The sequence below is a fragment of the Cuculus canorus genome, chromosome 1 (genome assembly GCF_017976375.1).
Source record: "Cuculus canorus isolate bCucCan1 chromosome 1, bCucCan1.pri, whole genome shotgun sequence".
In the NCBI taxonomy this organism is placed as follows: Eukaryota; Metazoa; Chordata; class Aves; order Cuculiformes; family Cuculidae; genus Cuculus; species Cuculus canorus.
Window position 1 is genome coordinate 147,371,395 of NC_071401.1, and position 24,466 is coordinate 147,395,860.

At 39.2% G+C, this 24,466-nt stretch overlaps 1 protein-coding gene across 2 annotated transcripts in view; it reads right to left on the reverse strand.

The window, feature by feature from the left end:
• The window catches only part of TXNRD1 (thioredoxin reductase 1), a 39,272-nt gene that overhangs the window by 12,390 nt on the left and 2,416 nt on the right, over window positions 1-24,466 (reverse strand). For both annotated transcript variants that reach the window (XM_054053231.1, XM_009561980.2), the window contains exons 2-10: window positions 13,640-13,746; window positions 11,898-12,020; window positions 8,948-9,020; window positions 8,718-8,837; window positions 7,783-7,925; window positions 7,539-7,654; window positions 5,569-5,794; window positions 3,350-3,442; window positions 1,196-1,272 (exon numbers count right to left, since the gene is read on the reverse strand). In XM_054053231.1, coding sequence (XP_053909206.1) covers window positions 1,196-1,272; window positions 3,350-3,442; window positions 5,569-5,794; window positions 7,539-7,654; window positions 7,783-7,925; window positions 8,718-8,837; window positions 8,948-9,020; window positions 11,898-12,020; window positions 13,640-13,746 — 1,078 coding nt within the window. The remainder of the gene's footprint in view (window positions 1-1,195; window positions 1,273-3,349; window positions 3,443-5,568; window positions 5,795-7,538; window positions 7,655-7,782; window positions 7,926-8,717; window positions 8,838-8,947; window positions 9,021-11,897; window positions 12,021-13,639; window positions 13,747-24,466) is intronic.

Below are 24,466 nucleotides of genomic sequence, written 5' to 3' on the forward strand. Positions count from 1 at the left end.
TCTACACAGAGACAGAGAAAGCTGTTACACACTCTACTTAAGGGACAGCCCAAGTGTACTGAGCTAATGAAAGTTTTTAATTATTAATATTTCCCACTTCATTAATAAATTAGAGAGCGCAGTAATCACTGCAGGAAACATGCAGCAGGGAAACCTCAGACAAGGCACAGAAAGAGTCACATAGTTACTTGAGGGACCAGTGACAATTCCCATATTAAAATCCAACTTCCTCAATTTTGCTCTTGTTAACAAATATACAATTTAGGCTAATAATGTTGCAGTTTGCTCTATTAACCTAGTACGGTGCCCTGATGTCAGAAAGATGTGTAGTGTTCTACAAGACAACGTGGGTCCGCCAATTTTGAGTGGATCGAAATTTCCACTTACCTAGAACACCAGAGCAGTTCCCTTCAGCAACGCCAGTCACCGCATTCATACATAAACTGCCCTCTGCACTGTTTTTCCATAGACTACTAAGTTAAATTCATGTCCCTGTGTCTTTCCTTCAAAGGGAACATCATCTAGGCTCCATGTACATTGAAGACGTTTCAGTTACCAATACTGAAAATGCTACCAATAGCTCCACTCCCTGGTGCAACAACCCCACTACATTAAACATGAAATGGTCCTTTACAAGTGACATATTATTCCCAAGGGTTTCTTGAAGGCAAGAAACAAACTCCCTCAAAACCTAACACACATCACTCTCTAACTGTGAATTTAAGGAAAGCTACTTTGATCTTATATTTAAAAATGAACATATAGTAGCATTTACATGAAAAACTTAAGCAAAACCTACCACACTAATAGCCTACATGAATAAACAGATCCCTGCCCCTCCAAGAGGTGATAGAGAGGAAAAAAAAGTAGATAGGCATAAGAATACAAGGAACAACTGACATGCTAGAAAGCCCAGTCACCGGAAGAAGCTGAGACTGACCTGTGAACCTAGACAGAATGGAACAGACACTTCTGACTTCTAGCATTGAGGAACTGCCATTTCGATATAAAGAAAGCAAACGTAGCAGTACTATGGGAGAAAATGCAGTGATCTACTGCACAGTCTCCTATCCAAGCACATACAAACTGGAAACAATTTTTTCCTCACAGTGTTTGAATGTCTGTGTGGCACTGCAACTGCAACGGTAAACCACACAAGCTCACTAGTCAGTGCTGTACAAACATCCATCCTTACTTTTCATTGATTTTCACTCCAACTTTGTCCAAACCAATGCTTCTTGTGCACGCATCTCTTCCGATTGCTAGCAGCACCTGCAAAACAGCAATGCATGTTACTGATTTTTTAAAACCTCAGAAGTGCATCTGCATGTGGTTATCTATTATTTTCTATAATATACTATAATATACTAACGATTAGTCACTAAAGCTTGGTCACATTAAGATGAACATACTTGTTATCCATTGTACATTCACAGACTTCAAGAGAAGTCACAATCACTGTGACCTAACAATTCCAGGTTTAAACTAGAAGAGTAAATAGAGCCAAAGAGCTTTCCTTGGAAAAATACCCCCAGAGTATTCTAAACAAACTGGTTAGGGTCAGATTCTTTATTTTATTTCCTTGCATTTTTATACTGAAGTGCTATACCATATCCCTACCAGAGCAGATGACCCTGAAATGTTTCACAAGGAAAGGGTTCTTCAGGAAGAAAACTCAGATGCTTAGGCAAATAAAAAGACAATAAAATTCACTTTTTTATTTTTAACCAGAAAACATCATTTATTTTATAGGCTCGCAGCCAAGTCATGCCAAAAAATATTACTTGTTGAATATAATGTGTTTGGACACTTGTTCAGAATGATGGATAGCAACCTTCCAGTACCCGAAAGGAGCTACAAGAAAGCTGGGGAGGGACAGTTTACAAAGGCTTGTAGTGACAGGACTAGGGGCAATGGGTATAAACTGGAGAGGGGCAGATTTAGACTAGACATAAGGAGGAATTTCTTCACCATGAGAGTGGTGAGGCACTGGCACAGGTTGCCCAGGGAAGCTGTGGGTGTCCCACCCCTGGGAGTGTTCAAGGCCAGGTTGGATGGACGTTGGGCAGCCTGATCTAGTGGGAGGTGTCCCTGCCCATGGCAGGGGTGGGGCTGGAACTGGATGATCTTTAAGGTTCCTTCCAACCCAAACTATTCTATGATTCTATGGACGGAACAGGCCAAATTCTTATCCATCCTATCAACTTGGCTACCTTAACAAGCAGAACAAGTCCCAGCCTATACTAACACAAGAAAAAGAGCTACATGCTCTGCAGTCTTGAAGAACTGCCCAGGTAACTGCACAATCCTTCTCATATGACAGCTATGAAGGAATGGGATCTACTTCAAGCCTCACACCAGGTCTTCAGAGATGAAGGTCTTAAAATGCATCTCACACAGCTCAGCTTCTAGGAGTGACAGCATTGCAGTGAAAGACAGCGTAGCCATTAGAAACCAGAATTTTCCTTAATGAAAAGATGACACTGATCTGCTAGCTAAAACGTTTTCACTGCCATGGACCAGGACAAACAGTACTGCAACACTGTGCAACAGCACCGCTGTTAGTGTTAAAACTTTCTCATAATAGCTCTCAGATGCACCGAGGCATGTCCTTGTTATGGGATAACAGATGCGCTATAAAGGTAAAAGAAGCCACAGTTATTTGCAGTCTAAAATCCTAGGCTCGCAAACACTTGTCTTCATGCATTCTGTGTAGTTCCAAATACTTAGCTCACAATTTATTTTGTTTACTTTCAGCATCAAGGCCTAAGAAAATAAATGGCGTGAGCAGAGATGGAAACAGTCAATCAAACATAGTATGGCACACCTGCACACTGCAATTTTACTGTTTTAAAGGGTGTAATGAAATTCTCTTGACTGTCTTGCACATAGTGTTAGCTGCTTTTGTGAAAATGCTACAACAACAGGTCTTGAAAAGGCATGACACCTGTTTGTTTAGCTCTTGCACAGACCGCTCTTCTGTGCTAATTCCATAATATGCTTTAGTTACAATGAAAGCTATTATAAATCATTACTTATAGTTTACAACAAACATCCCACCAGGGAAAAATCCTGCAACCAATTGCACATGACCAAGTTCATCTACATCCCTAAACTAAGAAACAGGTTTCAGAAGTATCCGAGTGATCTGGTAAAGCACACAGGACTGATGCCCATGGATTCTGGGACTTCTGTCACATTAATTACCTGTTGAATGCACGCAACTAGCATATTGTAATGATTAAAAATAATTTTTACAAAAAACAAATTATGTATAAAAACACCCCAAAAATCTTAACACGAAATGGAAGGCTACTGCACATTCTTTATGTACGTAGACAGGACTCACAGTATTGTATTCCCCTGCAATTATTTGGTTCCCCTTTGTGGACTTTGCTGTAACTTTCAATCTTCCAGGAGTTCCTTCCTCAATCTGCTCAACCTACATCAGGGGAAAAATAAAAAAAAAAAAAAATTAAAAAAAAAAGTTTAGTTTCAAATAAAGATATGTAAATGTATTTTTGTCCCACCACATATATCATCATTGAAAATGAGTGTTTAACCATGACCTAACATTCAAGCATTCATTCTAAAGATATTTTCACCTTTCTTTAGCTTTGTGATTACTTTCCTGTTCCAATGAAGCCTGTTCCAATGTTTCACCACTCTTTCATTAAAGAAATTTTTCCTAATATCCAATCTAAATCTCCCCTGGTGCAACTACAGGCAATTTCCTCGTATCTTAAGACAACCAAACAAGTGCATGGGCTTCGAAGCTACATAGGTGGATTCGCTTTTTCCTCATTCATGCTCATTGGACTGCAAGGAAAGGACTGGATATGCTCAGCTACAGTCCTTCTAGTGCCCTCCCAGGAATGGCAAGGCACCCAGCTGCTTCCCACAGCTGGCTGTACATGCAGATGTGTACATGTGTAACATGACTTCATTCTGGGATATTTTTAATGTTCACTCTACAGAAGAAAAAGTGCTTTCCAACAGCTGCCCTAGTTCCTACCTCATATTCAGTAACTTAGGACGGAAAAAGCAACATTTCTGATGAAGGTCTCTTCCCCTTTAATTTAAAAACACCCAAACCATCTCTGCCACTCTACCAGCTTTAAAGGATCACTACATTAAATTGCTTCTATTCAAAGGCAGCATTATTTATAATAATTCATCTTCTCTCTTCAAACATTCCAACGAAGCATTTTAATAAGCACAACATGCAAAACTTCAAAAATAATGTTTGAAAGAGACGAGAAGACCTGCTAAAAACATACCCAGCAATTTAAGGATATGCTGAAGTAAAAACGGGGCCAAATAGTTTATTCCCATTGAAATAAAAGACATGTACTTATAGGATAAAGTAAAATAAACAAAAGTGCACTTTGTGATTAGGGTGATGGACTCCCCTTTGCAGGATGCATTTGACACTTGCCATTTAGTTGAAATGACCTGCTTCTTACAAAATCAGCTTCCTTCTTTCCCATCCCAAAGAGAACCTACAAAAAGCCACATCTGAAACAAGCTACATAATCAATCCTGCTTTTCATACAAGATGAGATTTCTACAACACAAACATGCAAGGTTCCTCAAAACGTCCACTTTGATGTCTCACAGCAAAGCTCTTACACTCTGTGAGAGGGGTCAGATCCACAGAGTGGTAACTGGCAAGAGCTGCTCTTGATATTGCCGAGGGTGAAAGTGAACAGTCTTCAGTCAATTTAAATGCAAATCTCTAAAGAGTTAGCACGCTGGCTTAACATCAAATTGAATATTGCTTAATACATTATTTCCTATTTCATAATAATTAAGCACTAAGTATTGTGAAAAAAACATTAAGAAAAATACTATTTGTACCCTCTGAAGTCTTTGAGAAGGCAATTTTACATTACAAATACTCCACAGCTTATCTAACCTGCTTTTCAACCTGAATTTACCTATATATGTACATAACTAGCTGCACAAGTACACCTACTAAATTTAAAAACAACCGCAAACAACTGAGCAAGTATTTAAGGACTCTGCAAAGTAAAGGATATAGATGGATACTTATAAAGCCCATTTACTTTTCTGCTCCACTGGTCCTGGGCACATAAGCAGTATTTGCTGGCCAAGAATTTGAGAACTGGCAATTCAAAATACAACTATTTGTGATGTACTGGCCCTGATCTTGCAGAAAATTATATATCTTTAATTAAGAGCCTGGAAGAAGTTTCACAGATTTCAGGACAACTGCCAAATTTAAGTATATTCAACATTTGCAGGACCAGGATCAGCAGGATTAACAACATTTTTAATGCCATATATACTAACCCATCCAATTCTGATAAAGACAATGAATTCTGGAATCGCATAGAATTTTAACACTAAGAACTAAACTGTACCTTTCCGTTATGTTAAGGTACATGGACTTACCCAGTTTAAAACAAAAATTAACCCGTACTACGTGATAGCAGATTCTGTACTGCAAATTCAACTTTTCTCTTCACTAAAATAATTTACATATTAAAACATTATCATAGGTATATTGCAATCAATTGCAGTCATGTACCACTTTGAGCCTACCTTGATTGGCACAAATTCCCTAATAAAGCTGATTCCATGTTCTTCCATATATTCACCAATTTTGTTCGCAATATCCTGGTCAAATCCTCTTAAGAGTATGGATCTCACCATTACAGTGACATCTAACCCAAGACCTGCAAGAAATCCTGCACATTCCAAGGCAACATAGGAAGCTCCAATCACCAGGGTTTTCCCTGGACAGTAAGGCAGAGAGAAAAGATCATCACTGGTTAAAAAAGAAAAAAAAAAGAGGGAGAAAGGAAAGAAAGTTAGAGACAACCAGAAGAATTTATTGCGCTTTATAATTATCTAATTACTTCTCACAGTGGGCTGTAGTGAGCACTAAAATAACACAACTTAATTTTTTGGAAATTCAACTGGAATATGAGCTCAGCAAACAACGGATTAAATTAAAGGTCTAAATAGGACTATGCACAAAAGAGTACGAAAATTTTGATTCATTACACAAAACATTGAGTCTGTTCTTTCACAGAAACTTATGACAAATTGTTACAAATAGGTAGGCTGGTGGTGTTTTTTTCCATCTGAATTTTGCCTCAAATACTATGCTGCAAATTTTAGCTCCTGTGAGCTAAAAGACGGAGGAAGGGGTTCAGCTTTAAGATAAAAATACCATCTTCACTTCCTTGAAGATTTATCCTTTCACTATAGCATATGTGCCAAATACACACAGACAATAAAACAAATTAATGCAAACCACAGTAAGAGGCAGAGATAGAAGTATGGAATTATGCAAAACATGTTTATTTGCCTACTTTCCATTTCATTTAACTGCCTCATTAAGCTATGTCAGTTCTACCACCCTTTGGACCTAGACTATAAAACCAGGGCTTCTCAAGGAAGCAGGGACTCATGAAGGCATCACGCTTGTTCACCTGAGACTTAAGCAGAGTTTGGCAGTGCAGTTTGTAAAAGATTTAAATCTAACATAAGTGTCTCTTTCTCAGTCAACAACCGCAAAGGCGAAACAAAGGTGCACTCTGCAAATGTTGTGGTAGAATAAAATGTGATTGTGTAATTAAAGGCTACATCAAAGTTCCTGTCCCGCAGGGAACTTAGTGATGATTACACAGTCTCAAAGTGATAGTCTAACTCTGGCATTCCTAACTCTTCCACCTTAATGATATTTTAAAGCACCACTTTAAAAGCTATATTACCTGTTGCCTTTAATTTCACTACTACTTATTAGAAGGGAACACACACCATGGTGTATTAGCTTCACAGGAATTTTGCCAGTTATTTATTTCATTGCCATAGGTTTTCAAGCCGGAAATTCCAACCTATCTTAAAAGTTAGCTTGATATTAAAACATATTTCATCTGCACATCACTTCTTTTGGTCAAAATTGTGCTAGAATTGCTTGGTCTCATCAGTTAACCAGACATTCGAAATGGGATTTCCCAAAAGATGAACTCACTCCACTGAGTAGCTAGAAAAAAAAAATGGGTTGTGTGTCAAGACTGCCCCAATCCATGAAGACAGATACATTTCAACCAGCTTCACAACATCAACTGCTTTGCAACTCCCCTTTCCTTGACATTTGAGCAGGGAGGTTGCTTCCAAGCAGACTGCTGTTCACTACCAAAAAAAACTTTGGAAAGCAAACTGAAAGGCTATAAGGAATAAGGAGGAAGTGGGTGTAATGGTAACTTCAGCAGGGCTGATGAGTTAATTTTATGATGGACAATGCACATGATTTCCGGCATTCTCAGTTTCTGCTGTTGTCAGTCAGAAACAGAACCATTCTAGCCAGCCACTCACAGTCCTGTCATGTCTACTGGACACCAATGCTTTTGGCACCCTCACATATGTCTGTAGCTATTCTCCTTGGCCTACTTGCCTCTAATAGAAAGTTACATAGGAAAGAAAACCAGCAACCAAGCAGTCCTGCTCTTAGAGGTGAAGAATTTACATATGGTGAATGACTTCATATTCATCTGTGTTTTCACCTGCTAAGGCAGTATTCCTTGTCTCCAGGTATACCCAGGTAGCGCGGCCGTTCACCAGTGGCAATGAGAAATCTCTCGGCTGTATACAGCTTTTCAACTCCTCTTTTATTTGTTGCCTGTGGACAAAGTATTAGTCCAAAGTAAATATTTCACAATCCCACAAAGGCAAAAATTATTCTATTTGAAAAGTACCTCTATTCAGAAAGTACTATAAGAAGACCCAGCAAACATGGCTAGGGAGTACCTTAATTGTGTGTGGCCCAACAAATTCTCCGTATGCATTCTCATAGGTGACTTTCTTCTCTCTCAGTGCAACTCGATAGCCCCAGTTCAGTGAGCCAATGTAATTCTGAATGGATTCTGTCATAGTCATCCAGTTATGTTTGACTGTTAGAAACAAAACGGGAAGGTTCAGCCTTCAATCTGTGAATTCTCCTTTCTCCATAACCAACCTTGTAGTCTCAGATAGATATTTTTTTTCATGACGCAGTCACCTTTGTCTTATTCTTTTTTTATTCCAAGGTAACTCTGCTGAGAATTACATCAGCGTAGACATCGCAAGAGGTCACAGTGGAATAGATTTAACTTAGACCACAAAAAAATTAGAAACTGCATTATCAACAGTTTTCCATACACACAATTGCCATGAGCAGGTGACATGGCTCAACAGACGAAGATAATGCATCTCTGAGAGGCGCCTCCGCGTGTTCCCCATTACAGGATCACACCCTAAATAAAACCCAATGCTATAACTATGCACATTAGAGCTAATATAAAGTAAAATTAATCTTCCTCCGCAGAAGTAATAGAGACTGAGGGAATGGTAATCCTTGCCTGCAATTATGAGTAAGTTTCTAACAGGGGACATTCCAGGGTATTCTCTTAGATGTTGTGTTACATTCAGAAACAGAACAGAATCTTATTCTTTTTATTCACGCTGCAATCTTATCAGATACTAACAAGGTCAGAAGCTATTAATAAATAGATCAATTGCTGCAAGGCAATAAGCCCCGTGGCTTTTGACCTGAAGAACACTTAAGTTTATGTGCAATCTCTGAAGTTGCCTCACATTGTTAAAGCCAGCACATGCTTAACCACAACAAGCACTTGACTGCAGAAAGAACCTCTGAATTTTCAGCACAAATGGCAAAACTGCCAAAAAAAGTTCTCCTTCTTTACCTTCTTCTGCAAACTGCCATCCAAATTTGCGTGAATCTTGCAAGGCCTGTCCTAGTAAAGCTGCCTGGTGCATCAATTTTTTAGGTATACAGCCTACGTTTACACATGTTCCTCCAAGACCTAAGAGAAAGGAACAGAACGTGTTTTTCACATCGGTGTGGCTGATCGCAGAGGACAATCATGAGTCTCTGAGTGAAGCTCCTTTACAACAGGTTTGCAATGAAATTTACCCCATGAGTTTCCCAGAGGTGTAGGCATGACAAAGTCCAGCACCATCACTTTCTTTTCATATTTGGCAGCCTCCTGCAAAAACAAATTAAATAAGACGTGTATCTAAACATTAGAGGTTATATTTAGAGTACATGATAACATCATGCATTGCTAAAAAGCTTTGCGACTTTTAATTAAGTAATAATGAATGATTTGCAAGGAAACAGCCAGACAGTTATTAATCTTCCAAATTAATCTGTGCACTCAGCAGGAAATAGATTAAGGGGAAAAAAAACAGGCATTCATCCTGCTACACAACAGCATGGCACCAGTTGATAAACAGAAGACTGAGAGCTAAACTTCCATCCAGTCACCTTATTCACACTGCTTCCCAACCTGTCATTTAATTTTAACATATTTAACAAATTCTTCACTAATCCAGTTTTCCTTTCATAGATGGTTTCTCAAACATTTGCTTGAAACCACATCACACAATCACATCATCACATAAGCAGTCACGTGGCCAAGTCTTACAACTATGCTTATCCCATCTTTTTTCTTGTAGTAGGAGGGAACACTTGGTTTTGAGTGCCATTTGTAACTGTCAGGATCAGATCTCCCTCTTCAAGTTAGTCAACCTGCAGAAAATTGACTTCACTGTCTGGATGTGCAGATGTCATCCAGACTAGAAAAGTCATTTATTTTGTGATATTTCCCCTGAGAAGTTTCATTAGGAAACCTACAACCACTGTATGTAAATGATACTGTGAACTAGAATTTCTATACTGATTCGATTATTCCCTTTGTTCTTAAGAAAAAGGCAAAAATTGACAGTGATAAGTGGTATAAGAGAAAAAACACTTAAATAAGCACTAGATAGCTAAGAAACAACAACGACAGATTCCCCCATGAGATGCAGCAAAATAACTTTGATACTTACAGTAACCACAACTGTGCTGCATCACGAGATCTTAGACATGCAAGCAGTAACAATTAAAGGCACAGGACATTACCCTAAGGCCTTGGGTTTGGTTTGGGAGGAGCTGGACAGCATTCAGCATCATGTCACCAGTTATACTTGTTAATCCAAATAGTTGACATTCATAATTTAAATTTTAAATGTATGTTACTTCATGCAAAATACAAATCACATTTCAGACAACACACGCTGCAGACACCTTTAGAAAATATTAATGTACTGGGTTTCTGCTTCAAATTAAAGGTGAAGGTTGGCCAAGAAGCTAATTTTTATCCATTAGTAGCACCTTAGAGAAAGTTCCTCAAAAAGGTTCTTAGGGACTGAGATGCGTTATGGACGCTCCTTTATAATGACAACTCATATACAGCTTGAAAGAGCTTTACTATTGTCAGCTAACTATAATGTATGGATTCCCAAGCTCCCACGCAGCTCTATGCTCACATAATACAGCGCAGCACTGCATCGCCATCTCAGTAGAGATCACAAATGGATCCAATCACTTCTGCAGACTGATGTGCCCACATTAACAAACCTGCCCCACAGGCTTCCAAACCTTGCTGAGTTCTTCGCAGCGCTGCATGAGCACAAGGCTGCTTAGTGCTGGAGCTGTTGTTCTGTGTGAATGGATAGTGGTGGCCTGGCACTTGGGTCTGGCTCTGCGACTGGTCAGCATTTTCACACACCATTGAGACATGGCTCCAAAATAACAAACTCTGAGCCCAACAGAAGAGAAAAGGGAAGACGTGCACACAAAGCTGCATGTGTCATAGTGAAAAGGACGCATTTAATCAACCTAGTTAAACTGCTGCAAACCTGAGCGCAGATATGTGGAACTTGGTATAAGAGCTCAGTAGTTGTGTTTTTTCCCTTTTGTTTTGCTTTGCGTTTTAAAGCACTACATGTCAACTCACTAAAAACAAATTGAGTAATTTAAGTCAGAAGTTTATGCATGCAAAATAGTTTCACTTAAACTTTTGAACCTGATTTCAAATATATACATTAGTACTGATAGTGATGTTGACTTTATCGATCTACCATCCTCTGCTCTCCTCTACGATCACTTGAGAACACTAAGAAGCAATATATTTTACACACTGAGTTGAAGGAATAAGGCAATTTATCTTCCTAGCAACACACCTTTTCTTACCCACAGCTAAAAAAAGGTGCAATAAATATCATTGCTGTAGCTTCACAACCTAGTGTACAAATACAGCAAAGCAGAGCAGTCTCCTAATGGACATCTCAACAGATTTTTTTTTTATTACTGCGAACTGTTTTTGCATTACAGCAAGCTCCCTTTTACTCTTGTTACTCTCTTCTGTCCTAAAACATCCCCATCCTCTGAAAAGCCACGACTTCTTCTTTTTACAGGTTCTCAGAATTTTTATAGATCTTATATTCCATCCTACACCACAACAATAGTGCCCCTACTGACAGGAAAGCAATAAACTACCAAAATAAACTATGGCATAAGTCACATTAAAATCCACCTCTCAGCACTGCACTCTTACATTATAACAATACATATACATTATGTTACATATATTATCTCCACCATTGTCAAGAATTAAAACAACACACACAACTATTTCTGAACAGATATTACTTTCAGATAAAACCAAAAACCTCCCAATGTTAATTCTGAATAGTTTTTAAACCTTTCCGAACTCAGAGTTGAATTTTAATTCAACTACTAATAAACACTGTTGAGATATCCACCTATGGTTTTCCAACAGCATCATGTCTCATTAGTGGGGATACAGAGGAACCAAGTTTCATTCTATTAAGAGGTATATAACGACACTGTAATGTTTTTCTTCTTCACAACATAAGGAAAAGAGTATCACACAACCGGGATTAACCTCTAAATTCCACTGAACAGGCAGAAATGTTATGCCCCTACAGTGTTAAAGATACCCAGATCCAAGTCATTGAGGATGCTGCCCACCGACTTACAAGGGAAGTATAAACCTGTATTTCCACTTTCATACCTTGGCTGCTGCCAGACCACCTGAGCCCCCACCAATGACAATGAGATCATAGTTGTAGGAATGCGGCACCGGTGTATTCTCGTTCATTTCCAGCAGTTTCTGAGGCTTGCCTTCCTTATGTGTCTGAGCAGACAAAATGAAAAGGATTAGATAACATTGAAACATTACCCACAGCACTCAAAAATTATTATTTTCAGCAGCAAATATTGTGATAAAGGAATGTAAGTGCATTTGGATTTTCTGAGCCCTGCTTTTCAGTAGCTTTTTATAATTTCATTTCTTAATCTATCGTTGAATAGCTCAGTACCTATTAGATACTAAACTATGAATTTTCTTGTTCATTGGAGCCTGAATTTTCCATGCAGAGCTTAGTCTCCACATCAATGCCAACCCAATGCCTCCTCATACTGTTTACTTTAGGATGAGATATATTCGTGCTGACACAGGTAATTTACTTTATTCTTTTCATCTCCCCATAACTTTCCTAATTAGTGGATTTCCCCTTCTCCTGCATATATTGGTAGGAAAATGTAACAATCATATAAATCGTAATAACCTGCAATCACCAGCCTTACCAACTGAATGATGAGAACTGAAAAAAGAAAACAATTTCTGAAACTACATTTTTTGTAACATAATTGCATCTATTTTTGCTTTGGTTTAGCATTGTAACTAACCTCAGAGTGAATGGATCAAGTGCGGACACTATAGTTTCAAGAGATTCAGGAGTTTTTGATGAGACAAGTACTACCACAGAAAAACAACTCTTAAGTCCTAAAATGCACTTTGACAGCTGTATGCCACAAAGAACTGTCTGTAGAAAGTTACATTTCAATAGTCTTTTATAACCCTGGGAAGCATGTTAACTGTAGAAACAAAACCTAGAAAACACCCCTGGCAGTTAAGACATCCAAAAATAGCTCATCTTCCTTCCTCTTCTCTGTCACTACATTTATAACCCTGTCACTAAATCCAGTTTGAGCTTAGTTCTCCTTTTTCCTATTTTTCTAGCATGGCCGTTGGCCAGGCTTAAATTTCCTACTGCAATCAGAGTAAGCGTGAAAAAGGAGTATGTGGTTTAACTTTATCTGCGGTTTGACTTTTTTTGTATGTGGTTTGACTTTGTATTTAGAAACATCAAACAGAAAGCGCACTATTCTTATCCAAAGCACACCTTCTTGTTTGCTCACTGGCAAGAGGACAGTATGAAGCTTAAGGGCAGACTCAGACTAACTCCCACACGATCACCAGACCCGACTACCAAGAAGAGTATCTCTTTGATGCATACAAAGAAACCACAATATCTACTCCTGAAGTTTTAGATAACTATTTAAATCATCCTACTTTTTTTTTTTCCTTTTTAAGAAAAATGCTTTATATTTTCACTTATGTATTAAGAAACTTAAGCTTTAATTCCAACAATGATTCCCTACTTTTTGGTTCATTTTTCATCAGTTCTTCGCAATCATTCTTCCTGAAAACATATTAGCAGTTTAAATCAGACAAAGCAGATGATAACCTTCCCCTCTGAAAACATCTTCTAGAACCTTGCTTTTGCCAAGCTCTGCTTCCCATTTACCAAGGGAACTTGCTTAGGACCACGAATCAGGACTGTGATTCCATCCAGAAAACAGATCTCCATTCTTCTCCCAAGAACTACAATTTCTAGAAGTAAGCCTACATTCTTACCATTTTTCAATGTCAAATCTAAGTTATAGACTTTAAAATGTACCTCCCCCTACCTTTAAAGTTTTCTCATCATCTATTTGCTCCTTCCGTACAAAACCAACCGGCTGTGAAGTTTCTGCCGTTTCTTCGTGCTGCCCTTCTTGAACCTTCTGTGTTCCCTCTGTGAAATAAAGGATAAAATAACGTAGTGTCTGGAGAAACCTCCTTTATGAATGCTGCGTTCCTCAAGCGAAATTGTCTGGGGGAGTGGCCTGGCAGCTTCATCGCTTCCTCATCATCAGCGTGCTTGTCTCAGGCAAGTTTCCTGAGGGAACCAATGACTCATTTTGCAACGTTAGGATGACTTGCTATATTTTTCTACCTATACAAAAGTTGGCTTGGATTTCAGTACTTTTTGCCAATCTAACAATATGCTTGGAACAAAGCAGGTAAATAAGATTTTGCTGTGGCTAATCCTGAAACTTTAATCTTAAAGGAAAATGATGATTTTTATCTTTCTTGCCCAGAACGTGATTTTCTTATGCTGATGAGCTGTCATTTTTTTCAGCCTTTTTCTTTTTAAAATGAATTCAACATTTTAATTTTTCTCCTGCAATTACTTCCCTGGAAACTGCTTTCAGCTCAAGTTATTGACATAATTGTTTTTTTGCACATAACTTTCTCTCCCCAGATCATTTCTGACATATGGTATTGTTCATAATATGAAATCCTCTAAATGAAAGTATTCAAAAGTCTGGAAAGTATCTGTTTGCCCGCCAGTCACGACTGCTTTTATACGCATATTGGAGATATAGGCATCTCCAACAGAAAAGGTTAAGCATATTGATGGAAATGAAAAAAATTAACATATTTACACACAGCGACACTTTTATTTGACATGGTATGGAAAAATAAAAAAAGACAAGCTAACACGTGTCCCTGCCCATGGCAGGGAGGTTGGAACTACCTTTAAGGTCCCTTCCAACACTAACTATTCTATGATTCTATGAATCCATTATCAGCTCTGCCTTCCTCCACATAACTCTGAGTTACAGTAAGTTTAATTTGCAATAAATGGGTCAGTACACACTTGTTTGTACTTAATCACATACCTACTTCACACTGCACAAACAGCATTAATTAGCAAAACACGTGCACATAGTTCAGCAAGCAGCCATACCGAATGCGTATGCATTCCTTGGGCACTGAGCCCACAAACCTGAAGAGCATTCACACACACACACACACAAATACAAAAAGACAGTCACTGAAAACTCTTCTGTAATCTTGCCACCTCAGTTTTCTCCTCTGAAACTTAGTGATAAAACTCTTCCATCTCACACAGCTACTAGGAAGTACGTTGATGATGTTCCTAAAGAGGTTTAAAGACTACAATAATTCTGTAATGGTTAATACCAATGTTCGTGATGGATAACACTTGGTCTATTCTCACTTGGGGAAGGAACACAGGAATCAATCTGTGTATATACACACAATTGGGAAAAGCAAGAACATAGGTTTTGAACAGTGGCCACAATTTGCACAAAGGAAAAAAATCTTCTTCAATATATTATCAAAGCTACAATCCTGTGGATACCCGCGGCAAATAAAGCCTTATATTTTATTCCTGTAACAAGTTTGGACAACCTCAGGAATATTCATGTAAAACTATTTCTTCAATGAGATAAAAATCTAGTCGTTAGACAGCACGGGCTTTTACATAAACATCTCTAATTGCTTTCACGTAGATCTGTGTTAGAGGTGCCTAGTATTAGCAACAGCCCCAAGCTCCAAAGGCAACCATAACCTCTGGCAGAGACTTGGAAGAGTTTCTGGGCAGCCTGCTGCTGGGGCCTTTCCTTTGTTGGCTCAGGCAATCTGCCACAGTCAGGATGACAAAGCAAAAAGTGCTCTGTGCGTCACGTGCTTGCTCTCCATAAAATTCATCCACTAACGGCTATTCCAATAATTCACAGTCTTGGTGAATCGATACTTTTCCAAAACCAAGCAGCAGACAACTTTTTGCAAAGCAAGAGTGCTAAGGAGAACCTGGACCACAGGTCCACCGCTCTGGATCATTCTCAAGAGATGTAGCGGTGAGGACAACTCTCTTTGCCCGTAAGGTTCAGCAAGTTTGTAGGAACTCTGCCACTGCAGGGGAATCCAGTGAGACTTTTACCCTACACTACCGCTATCTCTGGTTTTGGTTAGTCCAAATCTACAACGTGGTGGCTGTTGAGTGCCACCTCCCCTACAACTTGGCAAGGGCTTCTTCACATAGGATGAACCAGTCTAACGAATCATTACTATCAAAAGGGGACTAGCCTACTCTCTTCCACCACACTGTTTCTTTCTTCTTGTTGTTGACAAAATACCCAGTCTGCACACTTGGCACCAGCTCTGGCAACCAACACACCCTTACATGAACTAAATCAACTCACTAACTTAGATGAAAACTAGCACAGGACAAGAAAAGATATGGACAGTTTCCCACTAGGCTAGCAAGTTTGGCCAGCTCAGGGAAGGATCTCACGAGGATCACAGTCAGTGCCAGGCAGAAGGCATATCCACACATATCAGGATGAAGGAATAGGAGGCAGCAACACAACAAAATTTCTCTCCCAGATGGCAGCAAAATTGCCGGATTTCCTCAAAGCTTGTTAAACCAGCCAACGTCCCCACCTTTTTATCATCTACCTGAGTCCATTGCTGAAGCAGACTACACTAACCTTCACTGCCACTTCTTCAATACAGCAAAAAAAACCTCCAAAACCAAACAGTGAAACAACAATGGTGTTTTAAATCCATATCCTTCCTTGTTGAGACCAAGCTTCCTCATGAACCAAAGTCCTCCCTGCTACTGAGACCTCTGGACTTTCAACTGTTGGTTGCATAACTTCTGGCAGGACTGCATAAAGGCACAATCAGTTCCAAAAGGCCTTGACCGGAGAGGAACATGATTAGCCCAACACAACAGCCTGGATCAGCTTTGTGAGCAGAAGTGCTCCAGGATAAGAATTGTGTTACTCTGCAAAAGTGTCCACCCAGGAATCAAATGGGCTGCCAAGGGAGGATACGGCGACCCACGGAAAGCACCTGCCATTCAACTACTCGCCATGAAGGTCTGTAAGTGGTGCTTCAAGGCAAAGGTCTTCACCGATTTACCTGAATTTTCTATATCATGCAGAAGGACATTACAAGTATATTCATATTTTTGACAAACAATGTAATCAAAAAATAGTTGTGTCTACACCAGTAGTTCAGAAGATGCCTCTAATTTTTTACTGCTTATAACACGGGTGTAACTTGCTTTACAACCTTATCTTCAGGCACTTGAGAAGTACAGGCTATTTCATATGACAATGAATGTCTACCTTATGCTCAAGTGAGGTTTTTAAGTGGAGAAACTTTTAGCTTTTCCTTCTACAATTGCTCATTTCTGCCCTTTCAAGACGGGTCGCTACCTCCTCCTTTGCGTAAACTCAAACATTTGGAAGTGAAGGTAACAGAGCCATTGCATTATGCAAACTACAACAAGGGAAAACCCCAAACCTTTAAAATACATACCTCCAGCCTGGATAATATCACAGATCCACGCTGAGAGGCTTCCTTGCAATCAGCTGAACAGACAAAATTACAAACGAACAGAAACCTGGGGAAGGGTGCAGGCAAGGCTGAGAACCTTCTAAAGTGCCTTTGCCCCTACAGGAATCACAATGTACCTACTTCCCTGAGGGCCAGGATCAGTGGGTGGCAATTAAAAAATAATACTTAGAAACTGTACTTTGGTGTAAATTAGACCTCAGCCCACCCCTCACACACTTTATTATTCACTGTGACAGACACACAGTGCAGCCTTACGGATAAACAAGGGAAGCAATGGAGTTGGTTAAGATGTGTCAGGGCTTGCTTAAATAAGGGCTGTATGTGCTGTGCTCTAGTGATCCTGGCCAAGAACCACTGGTACCTTCGACAGGTTAATAGCCCATGGCTATTCTCTTCCTTTCCAAGTGTTGATTCAGCGCTTGGCTGCCCTGTTAGAGGAAGTATAAAGATAGCTTAGAGGTACATTTGCCTCCTTACCTGAACTCAGCCAAAGTCTGAAGCCATAACAAGTTAGTAATGTTAAGACAGGCCAATCTAACATAAATAATAAATAACATCATTTATACGTAGAATTCAATGTTGTTCATCAAGAATGAACCACTGATGTAACATGCATGCTACTTCTGAAGGCTGGTATGTATGAGCCTTGAATCCTGCTGTCTACGGACTGGACCAAGATGTGCTGCACCCAATTAAAAGTACCTTTAGCCTTCTATAGGAAATTAGCTACTTGTCCTTAACTTTGCGTAAGGCACCACATCTGATCACTGCACAGAAGTGATACAGCTAGAGTAAAATCTTTACTTTGCCTCCTAAGTGTCAAATATTAACAGAAAACCCAGAAGATAAAAAAACTCAGAGCATCTTTTGCATGTACTTACATAAGCAGAAGCTTGCAACACTTGGTACATATCGTGTATGGTTCAAAATTTTATCCTTTTCCTTACAGGAAAAGGTTCCATAGTGAGTGGAACAAACAAAAGCAGTTCATCGATACCACAAAACCATGCACCTTTCCCACGGCTAAAGGCTGTCTTCTCTTAAAGAATCTCACTGTCTGCATATGCAAGCACTGAGGAAGGAGAACTTAAAGACTGAGCTATGCACTCAGTCCTGAAGACTGCTTGCTTGCTTACTGGTTCAGTGCATTGCAAATGAAAAATAAAGAATTTCTGAGCATTTTAATAGCTCCTTCACCTGCAGAGTGCGCAAGCATCAACAGATGATGCTGAACAGTGAAATCAGTCATCCTCTTCTCCCTGGATCACATGTCTGTTTTATTATTTGCTGGCTTCCCACACATGCAGTCTTCCCCTAGCACAAAGAAAGCACCACATGCATAAGCTCAGAAAACAGCATTGATGCTGTTCTGGTTCTGCCAATGACTGGCTTGACATATTGCTGAAACGTCCAAAAGGTGTTTAAGTGTTTGAAAAGTGTTGGAAATGACTGAGAGGAAGCATCCCATCAGAAAGTAGATGCACAAGCTTTCTTGGCTTTATGCACTCTTCACGTCTGACCAAGAAGCCCATAAAACCACTAGTGAGAGTTACTTCATTAAGTTATTGCATTTCTCTTAGCAATCCCTGACTACTAAATGAGAGCAGATCCAACCTAGCTCTAACTTCACTAGGAGACTGGTTGTGTAATCTGGCTCACTCATGTCCTTTTCTACACTCATTTCACTAAGCCTGCAGAATTCATGTGACCAGGGTGTTTCACACAAAGTTTGTTTCTGATTTACTCTCAAATTCAAAAATCACCACGCTTCAAGACTGACAAGTGTAAAGTGCATTTTCCTAAGAAACTGAAAGCTTCCCAGACTATGTTATTGCTTATATTCAATTCAATTCAGGGTGTTGCTGCAAAGTACTTTAGTTTTCATTGTATTCTTGTTAATTTGCTTTTCATATGAAGAGCTTAAAACTTCTTCCATTTAAATAAAGCATAACTTCAAAAAGATCAACATCAAGACATAATTTAACTCAGTAGAATAATTTAACTTAGTTAAAACAGGACACAGAAACAGAAATTGGGGGGCTTTACTTTGGCACAGTTTTTTGTTAATGGAGTCCTGGGCTTTAGTCCATAGTGTTACTCCAAAACACCTTCCAGAAAATATAAACTATTTTTTACCACAATTATTTGAGTATAAATGGGAAGGGACAATTCTCCACGTCAAGCCGTTAAAGTTAGGGTTAGGCTTAAGGTTAGGTTCGGAGTTGTCCCTGAGGAGAATCATCCTAGACCTAGGTATAAAACGCATGAATATGCTTTTAAATAAGTGTCAAAACACGTAGATAGAAATTTTCTTCTGGGAACATTTAAGCTCAAGTGTTAAGTTCTCTAAGTCAGAGGAGAGAACTACTTCAGTATTCTCAGCAAATAAAAAAAGGCAGAAAATTACAGAAAGCTTCACAGCACTGATCTCTCCAAGGTCAATAAAAATCTACCGAGAACTTTTAATCTAACCTCTACACAGCAGGGTGGTAATTACAAAACCAATACGAGCCAAAGAGGAAATACTGACAGAACAAGGACGAATGCCAAATGAAGAGAAACACAAACTTTCAAGTTGTAGCTATCTATCCCTATGTCCAATGGAAAAACTCCCACCCAAACAAAAGCCTTAAGTGACAAAATTCACCTCTTCAATCCAATTTTCTAATGAACATCAGCAAAATCCTCTAATCTGCTTTTACCTCAACATGGCTCAGCACTATGTTGTGAGCAGGCTGCAATCCACTGCCTTCAGCAACTCTTCTCATTTTTAGATGCAATGTAGGTCAAGAAGCTCAACACTACAGTGCTTTCTTCTCAGCCTCTACACCAGCACACACTCAAGCTTATAATATGCCACATCCCGATACTCTGCAAAAGTGGTTCTGAATTTCGCCTCAGTCCTAGCAAAAGAAGGAATTCTTCCTTCCAGTCACCTCCTTTTCCTTTTCTAAATATGCATGCAGCTACCACTCAGGTCCAACAGTAATGTGAAAAAGTATTTTACTTCATTGATCTCAAAAGAGACATGATTATACTCCTTGGCTTGCTGTGAAAAGTCCTACAAGACATGTTTCTGCCATAACAGTTATTGAACCTAAAATCCCACTCAAACAAGAGCTGGGCTTTCTCGCAGACTTTCCGAGCAGCTTTCACACTACCAAGGCCCTTGGCATTATCAGACAATTGGTATTTGTCCTAGAAAGTCTTCAGCCTTTACTCTTTCCTTATGCAATTGTTTACTCTAAACCATATAGGAATTAGCCAGGATTCTCTAATAGCATTACTAGGGATGTTTTCTGTGAGCATAACATCACATGCTGACTTCAAATATTTCTGGAACATCTACAATACAAACTATTGGCTGAAACAGAACAAGCTGTATAAATGAAACAAAAGTAAGCTCCAGATTATCTCTTCCTCAGTGAAAAGGCAAGTAACACTAAACTAATTAGGTTTCTTTGGTCACTTCCATTTCATCGTCAGCTAAATTAACTAGGTTATGAAAAACTAAAAGCTTCCCTGCTTCTGGAACTGTAGTAAAAGCCGCAACATCTCACATGGCTTATACGCAACCTTTATGGAAAATACCACCTTACAATATCAACAGTTTTTAACATGGATTTTTGCCCATTTCCTTCAAAAATCACAGTTGCTCTTGGATTTATCCATATTATTATAATGTTTTGCCTACTCCAAACCAAAACAAAGGAAGCTGATTTCTGGTATGACTACCCGCAGGTGTATCATGCTCACAGTGCCATCCATACTGGGTCACCTTTCATTTGGGATGACCTGAAAAAGCTGAGCTTCCTGATTTTTTTTCTTGAAATTCCTGTGGCCAACACAAACCTGTGGCTCTCATAAACTGTGATTAATACTCTCATGCTACTTTTTTTTTTTCCTGGTCAGTAAATAAACAACTCTCTGCAAAAGGAGGAATTAGCAGCAGCCCAAGGCATGGAGAGGTGAAACAGCCTCAGCAGAGCTCAAACAGGATCTGCTGGTGTTGGTGCCATTCATTAGTCCATACTGCCACTGGCCATGCCTTTATTGTTTCTACCACAGCTAAAGCCATTTATTCATTCCCACACATCTCTTTGTAATTAGGATTGCATTTGAGTCACAGAGAACATCAAAAAAAAACGGTGGAAAGCATCTCTCACACAGTTTTTTACCAAACAAAGCAGTATTAAAAACTAGCATGGTTAGAGGAAAACGAACTTTTTGCAGGCAATCTCCAAAAATGCACATGAAGTTTAGGGCAGGTACTGCACCATGAAAACTACCTGGGTACCTGGCTCAGAAGCCTGTGATTTTCCCCCTCCAAGCCAGGCTTTTTTAAGAGAGGGGAAGAAAAAACTCTTATTTAGTGTACAGTAGTAAGTTTCTCATCTTTGAAAAGCAAAAGGACTTGGGCGGAACAATTTAATCTTGCTTGTAGCAACCCAGCAAACAATGACATAGCATTTGTTCAAGGTGAGCGAAGCAGGATAACCTAACACATCACTGCCCTCCAACCTGCCTTGCCACCTGAGTGACAGAACAAACCACTCTGATACATACAGTTTCTGACAAAGGTCTAGCTGGAAACGGTTGTGAAAGGTGGGTGGGAAATAGTAAATACGGAACACTTCTATGAGCTGGAGTTAGAGAGATGTACTTGCTTTGTGTCAGGCTGTGCAAACAGTGGAGGAGTTAAGGAAGTTAAGAGCTTCCTTCTCGCCACACTAGGGATGCAACTCCAGTACATGGGCGAGGTGACCGTGACAGCACTTTCTTCTCTGAGCAGCTGAGTCAAGAAGTAAAACAGGCAAGTTTGCTACAGCAGAAGATTAAATGAGATGATATCTCTGTTCACTACATAAAACCAGTTCATTTGCAGATTCTTAAGAAAAGCTTAGGACTAGACTAGGCTACTGTTGTCGTCTACAAAAGAAGAAGTACTTGCATACTTTACTTTGCATTTGTTATCTATTTTATGCAAATAAAAGTGCTGGGTCAGATAGTGTTGCAACAGCCAAAAATCACAGGGGGTCGCACAGTTCCACAGGGTTTGCCATAGGCGAGTCCCAGATACTCAGTCAGCAGTGTAAGGCACAGAGAGCACATATAGGAAAGGCAATACGCAAAGTAAAGCAACAGCTGTGACCTCTTTTGGAAGACAAACAGAAAGTAAAAATCAAGCTGAAGAGGAAAAAGAGATGGTATCAGATCCTGCTTGGCAAGTTAGAGGATGGGTCTGTGAGAAAGACCTACGATGTGACGCAGCATTCGGAAAAGGAAGTTACTGGAAAGTATAAACGAGGAAAGACCTGAATAAGCACCGAAAAAGGTTTCACAGGAAACATCTGAGTTAATATTCAACAGACTGGAAGGCACCTGCATTAGAAGAGGCAGATATCAAAAACAGAGGAGGCATCAAGGATAAAATTTTGTCGGGAGACAGCTGTGGTGAAGTGCACTCACTTTCAAACAGCAGAAAAACAAGAGTAGGTTAACAATTCAGCATACTGAAAAAGCCAAAGTGCACAATTTTATCTGGTATTTGGTTTTTCTGCAAGCACAATTAAAACTAAAACAAGTTCTCCTACTAAAGGATATCCAAGATGGGGTTAATAGAGAAAACAAACTTCAAACAGGAACAAGCAGTGAAGTTTTCTCTCTAAGGAAGTCTTGAAAACAGAGAAACCATAACAATGGATCAGAAAAAAGGGGACAAGTACCATACACTGTGAGGGCCAAGCACTGTTCCTGTTCACAGCAGAAATCAAGGGGATGGCATAACTGTAAACAAGTGCAGAGGAAGAATGTGGGCAACCTTGACGTGACCTCCAAGGGTCAAGTCCACTCTACTCCAGAGTGCTATGACACACCTGTAACACCCGAGCACTTCACCTGTAAATTATGTGGTCAAAACATTTGCAGGAAATACTGCAAAAATAAAAATATTTGGGGCCTCATTACTCACACGCTCACCGTACATAAATGTTTATGTAACTTAATCACCGGTGTTTGTACTTCAGCACAGATGTAGGATTACCAAAGTTGATCCCCTGTCATTCTGTCTCACTCTTATGCTGTATTCAGAGGCTTCCCCATTAGCACTAAAAAATCAGAGGCAATGATTTTAACAATACTTTGTTAATTCACTTTGTAGAATCCAATCCAAATTTCATTTTAAGTCTACCACAACTTTCCAGGCCCACTAGTGAGCGTGTGCCATGTCCTGAGTGCCCGGTTCTGAAAGCAGACAACCAACTTCAACTTACACTGAAGTCAACTGCACTGAGAACTGAACGCTGCTCATAAAATTCAAATAGCCTGAAGGATCTGGGGCAGGGAGGAAGTGAGGTGATACCAAGGTAGAGTCCCACAGAAACAATGTTTTATAAAGTAAAAACTCGGGCTATCTTAATTCTGAGATATCTAAGTTTAGCCCCTTACTGTATAGCTTCAATTGTTCTCATTTACCCTTTCTGCAGTAAAATGCATGTTTATGACACAGAAAACTGAAGTATCGCAGAGATAAATAAACAAAAAACAGGAAAAGCATTATCTTCAGAGTTATTTCAAATTTTCATACCTTCACACCCATAAAATGTCATAAATACTGCAAAAGCAAAATGCAGTTGTTGAAGTAAAATGAAAGCTATTTGAAAATTGTAGGATAACCTTTTTGAAAGCGCAAGCTAAGGACAAGATAATGTATTTAATAGCTATGTTATACAAAGCATATATAGGCACTTTATCTTAACGTTTTTACTTTTTCTTGCATGAGCCACCATTTTCCTTGTCAGTTTTGATCATGGCCAGCTTGCTACTGTTTGCTTATATCTTAAAACAAATTAATAACTCTGAATTTATTACTCCTGTTGACAATATGATGGGAAGGTGGAAATAGATCCAGAGAGTAATTAAGAAAATCTTACAGCTAGGAATGGCCCAATTTCTTCCTCCTAATACACATATAGGTGTAAATATGCCTCGTCCAAGAGATGTACGTAGATATAAAAGAAACCCTTCTGCTTGGTATGACTAACTATAGGAAGAGGTTAATTTAAGATTGTTCATGTTTTAGAGTCAGTTAAACAATGAGTAATTAGCGTACTTACATTATACTTCAGTTTTAAACTATTTACATATCTCTGTTTGCATTTCTGCGATTCTTTGGGTTTAATCTTCTATTCAACCTCTCCAACAGCATCCCCAGCTCCTCTCACTTCCTGTTCTTGGTGGGTATTGAAAACTTTGTTTTGTTCCTTCAGGAAATGGATGTTGGGTTTCAGATAATA